Genomic DNA, 4938 nt, shown 5'->3' with positions numbered 1-4938 from the left:
TAAAAAACAGTTTTAACTCTATTTATTTTTCGTAAAGGTATACGTGAAAAAATATTGTAAAACTATATATACTTTAATTTGTTTTATTTTCTACACTTAATTTTACTATAGTAAGTTTTATTTCAAAAAATTTATATACAAAATACTTAAAAAACAACTCATAATTTAAAATAGTATTGTTACAAACAATTTGTACATAACAAACATTAAATTCATTGTCAATTTACGCTGACAAAATTAAATAAATAAAGATCGAACACTTTTTTATTTCTTTATGTTGTTAGACTCATTAAACTTGTTGATTGCAGTGAACTTAATTAAACGTTTAAATTTAAGCTTAAAAATAAAACTTTTATAATAAGAAAACAGTTACTTTTTAAAACGTACATAATACCAAAAATATAAGATTTATTTAAAAAAAATTACATTACAGTATACGTCAAATGATTTATATAAATTTAGAAATAAAACTCAGTTTGATTATTTTCTAGTTAAGAATTATAAAATTTCTAAATAAACTTTTTTCCAAATTTCTAAATTTCAAAAAACTTAGCTACTAGTGCTTTAAAAGTGAATACAAAGTTTAATAAAGCCATTAAATGTTAACAGAGAGTATTTAAAAACATTCTATATAAAAAAAAATTTAAATAAGTTTCTTTCCAGAAGAAAAAATCATAAATAAAGGTAAATTTGAATATACTTATAGAAAAAACAAAGCATTTACCTATGACTCATTCAGTTTTTCAATTTTATCAACAACTTTATTGTTGAGTTTATAAACTTTTCCTTTCCAATGAAACGACGTGGGACTGCTCACCGTTTCATCAGCTCCTTCGTCGTAACCGAAATGCTGACTCAGCTCAATTGCAAGCGAGGACTTGATCAGTCCAACTCCACCGACTTTGTCGCTGGCAGGGTGGTATACACGACCGCTAGATTGCACCATACAGATGCTTTCGGGTTGAAAAGGAAATTTTAACTTGTCATCCACGTAGCCGTATGTTAAATAGTCAGAATGTTCGTTGTTTTCTTTGAGGTGGGTAAAGACAATAGGCAGGTCGTCACATCTGTTTATTTTCAACAAGGTTATCAGTGAACAGAATGTTATATTTAGAAAACAAAATACAGTTATCAGTAATATTATAAGTTTACAATAGCTTTTCAAAATACTTAATTTTCCAGGAAAGCAAACAGATATAAATAAAATACTGCAAAATTATTTAACATTATAAATTTATTATCTATAATCAGATAAAAAACTTTGACTTTAAGTTATAACAAGTTTATTAAGATTTTATACTTTCAATTATAAATTAATATATTGTTAAAAAAATTAAATAATTAAAATTTTTGAATACTATTTGAGCGCTTATATATCAAATAAAAACTAAAACACACATAGAAATTTTACATTCAGTTTTTTATACTTTATTCAAACATTTTAGTTTTAAAATTATGATAAATTTTGTAGAAAAAACTCTCAAAACAAATAAAACTAAATACTATAGTAATCTTTACAATGTACACACAAGTGCGGATAGAAGTTATTTTATTGTGCAAAGAAAATTTTGTAGAATGTAAAAATATATTTTTTATGAGGTTTAATTTGTATCTTTTTTAAAGAAAAAGCTAGCTATTACAAAAAACAATAGTTCATAAACGTTATTGATATATTATGACATTCAAAATATAAAAACTAAAAAGAATTGTTTTAAAACAATAATTTTTTTTATAAAACAGTGTGCACATAAATTATTTTTTACTACTACTACTCTACTTCTACTGTGCCCAATTTTTGAAAAAATAAAGCCTACTGTTATAGACTAAGTATTTAAAAAACTTTTAATCAAAAACCATAAATAACACTTTAAAAATAGCAGCAAACCACTACTGTTTTTGAACATGGGATAACAACAGCTTTCAAGAAACAGTTGAAGTAATAAAATCTTCAATTAGGAGTTTCATTAAACCAATAAATACTTAATATAAACTAAAGTAGTTTATTGTCTATAATACTCAGTATACTAAAGTTTAAAATTGTACTAGTAATTACATAAATACAGTTTTGTTTTTTATCATAAAAAAACCAGGGAAGTAGCTAGGTACAAAGCTGAAATTTTAATAGAACAATACTTAGACTTATAACTTAAGTTTTAAATATATATAGAATATAACTTAACTTAAGTTTACTGTTTTACCTAATACACTAAAACTAGTTCGAGCAAAAATTAAAACCAAAAGTGCTACTTTAAGGGAATTTATGTGCTGCATCATAGTATCCAGCTACAATCCTGACTCAGAACAATAAAATGTATAAAAGTGCTAGTATATATAATCATAACATATTATATAGATAGAAGATTTGAAAAGTATTTAATACACAGTGAGCTAAAATTGGGGGTTAAGTAGCCATTGACAGGACTCACACTAAAACTTCAAAATAAAAACCATGAAAAATGAAAGTAAATTAAAATAATTAAATCTTATCTTCTATTAACCCTGATTATGATGATGAGCAGCGTGTAATTTTTTGTACAGTTCTTTTTAGCAACAGCATCTCAGTCTAGCTAAAGATAGCCAAAATAATTATTGATACAAGATAGTTATTAATTTATTTTGAGTAGTTGTTGCAGGCGTTAATTTTGACTTAATTTTTTGAACATTTTGATTAACTTTCTAGATTAAAAATAATAATAATTAGTGGGATTTAAACTTTTAAATTGCTTAAAAAAAGTTTTGATAAGAAGAAAAAGTTTTTTACAAATAAGTATTGTTATCTTAAATTTTTCAGATCCCAAAAAGACAATTGCAGCTTGTCAGGCCTCTGTACTGCATCTGATTGTGGGTTAAGTCTAATGGCATACCCTTATAATTAGATAATGTGACTTAATTTTGACTGTAGTGTCGCTAAACCTTTGCTTAGGTATTTAAACTTAAAAACAAGGTGAAGCTTTACATTTTTAGTTCTTACGTGACAAAAATTTACTAAAATACTAAAAAATAGTAAGATTATGATGGTAAGAAAGTTTTAATAAAAATATTTTCAAATTAAATATATATTGAAAATTGGTAAAATTAGTTTTTATTTTAATAAGTTTTATAACTTTTTTTTTTCTATTTCTTAAAAAATCATTAATTTTTTTTTTAAGAATTGTAAATTTCATTGATAAGTTTATGGTGGTAAAAAAGTTAAGAGTTATTTAGAAAGCTAATACACAATAATTTAAAACTATAAAAATCGTAATTGTCATGTACCTGTTTTTAATATTGAAATTTTATCATTGATATTTTATTTGGCTCACTTTTTGAGGAAAATGTGATTATGAATTTTTATAAACATAAACAACTTTGCTGGATCTAAAACTTAAACTTACTTCCCCTCCAATTGGATCCAGATAGGTGATTTTTTTACAAATCAAGATCAAGCCAGAACCAGATAGAAATCTTTGTTTATAATGAAATTCTGGTTTGATCAAGAAAAACCTTTTGATTATCAAGCTGCACAGAATTTGTTTGTAAATATTTCTTTGAGCTAATTTAGTAATAATAAAAATTTTAAGACTAGTTATACACATTTATTTTTTTAATGAATCTACAAATTAATAAATTTAAGTTTTAAAAAAATGGTAAACACCCTTTTTTACAACTATTACAATATTGACAGTGGAAACCATGGTTTTACCATGAGCACTATACCATCTTCTACCTTGGGTGTTTGGAATTTTACAAAGATTTGCATTCACACTTTTATTTTTGCCCTTTTTACAAGAATCATAACTAAATATAAGTTTATTCACTTTTTACTACAAAAGTGTTTATATCATACTGAAAAGGATAAGCACTACTGGATATTTTTTAGTATTAAAAAATTTGATGAATGTATATGTATATATATATATATATATGAGAATGTTGTCAGGTATAAACAATAAAACTAGACAAATAGAAAGTAAACAAACCTTATGAAGTTCTTTTCTCTACCACATGGTGAAACAAAAGGAAACTGGTTTTCATACTTGCCAGTTTGATTCTTTTTTATTCTTTTAAAGAAAAACTTAAGAAAATCTTTTTCTTTGAAGCATGAAGTAAAGTTCTTTATTTTAGCATCATCCAAAAACAGTTGGCCTTGGTGGTCTATGTAGTAGAAATACTCTCTTACTCCTTTTCCTACGTACTGACCCTGTTCATACTTGCATCTACATTGAATTAGTGAAGTTTTTGTAAAAGTATGAGAAAGGAGATTATTTAGTTTTAAAATTACCATTACAATTTGAATTCTTATATAATAAATAGACAAATGTGGATTAACATAGTAGTTTGAAACAAACTAGAAAAAAATTCCCCTTACCAAACAATTTTTTGCTTTTAATTTTAGTAGACCTGCTTTTGCCGTCTGTAGTAGTACTATCCAAATTTGATTGCCTAAAATATGATTTTTGTTAGTTTATTTCTAATTACTTAAAAGTTTTATTTAGTTTATCAAAAGTACTGTTTGTTTTGTAAAGTTGTGTTTGAATACTATACTGTACTATATGCTGCATTTTGCTGTTTCTCATACGCACAAATAAAATCAACAGTACAATTTTCAAAAGAGTACTACTGCCGTCAACCCCTTAATTTATTTGAAAACATTTACTTGAATTTTTACTTAAATTCTGAAATGGCCCACTATGGTAAAGCCTGAGCTATAGTCTACCTACAGACTACAGTTTACTAATGATAACTTATAAACAATGAACTTCACCGCACGATCTACAACAACAGCATCCGAGACAATCCTACGACCGGTTTCGTCCTTATTAGGACTCATCAGGCAGGAATAGTCGCGTGAAACCGCTGTTGTGATCTAACCAAACGATGGCCGAAATAAATACTGGCTAATGATAACTTATAAGACATATTATAAAATAGAATTTATAACAGTATACCTTTATTAAA

General features: G+C 25.5%; 1 protein-coding gene across 1 annotated transcript; it reads right to left on the bottom strand.

Annotated features, from left to right (window-relative positions):
- Positions 1-678: 678 nt before the first annotated feature.
- On the bottom strand, positions 679-4265 carry LOC145829616 (UPF0598 protein CG30010-like). Its single transcript, XM_082937460.1, has 2 exons — positions 3960-4265; positions 679-1067 (listed from the first exon to the last, which is right to left on the bottom strand). Exons 1-2 carry the CDS (start codon positions 4262-4264, stop codon positions 725-727), a joined length of 648 nt encoding a protein of 215 aa, XP_082793586.1. The 5' UTR covers position 4265; the 3' UTR covers positions 679-724.
- Between the last annotated feature and the right edge of the window lie 673 nt (positions 4266-4938).

The sequence above is a fragment of the Thalia democratica genome, chromosome 2 (genome assembly GCF_965202585.1).
Source record: "Thalia democratica chromosome 2, ktThaDemo2.hap1.1, whole genome shotgun sequence".
NCBI classification, from domain to species: domain Eukaryota; kingdom Metazoa; phylum Chordata; class Thaliacea; order Salpida; family Salpidae; genus Thalia; species Thalia democratica.
Note: the sequence above shows the minus strand (reverse complement) of the source record. Positions and strands in the feature narration are given on the sequence as shown.

Excerpts from the sequence above, each read along its gene's own strand:
- LOC145829616 (XM_082937460.1), bottom strand. The coding sequence starts at position 4,264 with ATGGTAATTTTAAAACTAAATAATCTCCTTTCTCATACTTTTACAAAA. Across the intron at positions 1,068-3,959 it reads AGAGAAAAGAACTTCATAAG|ATGTGACGACCTGCCTATTG; the intron begins GTTTGTTTACTT and ends GAAAATAAACAG.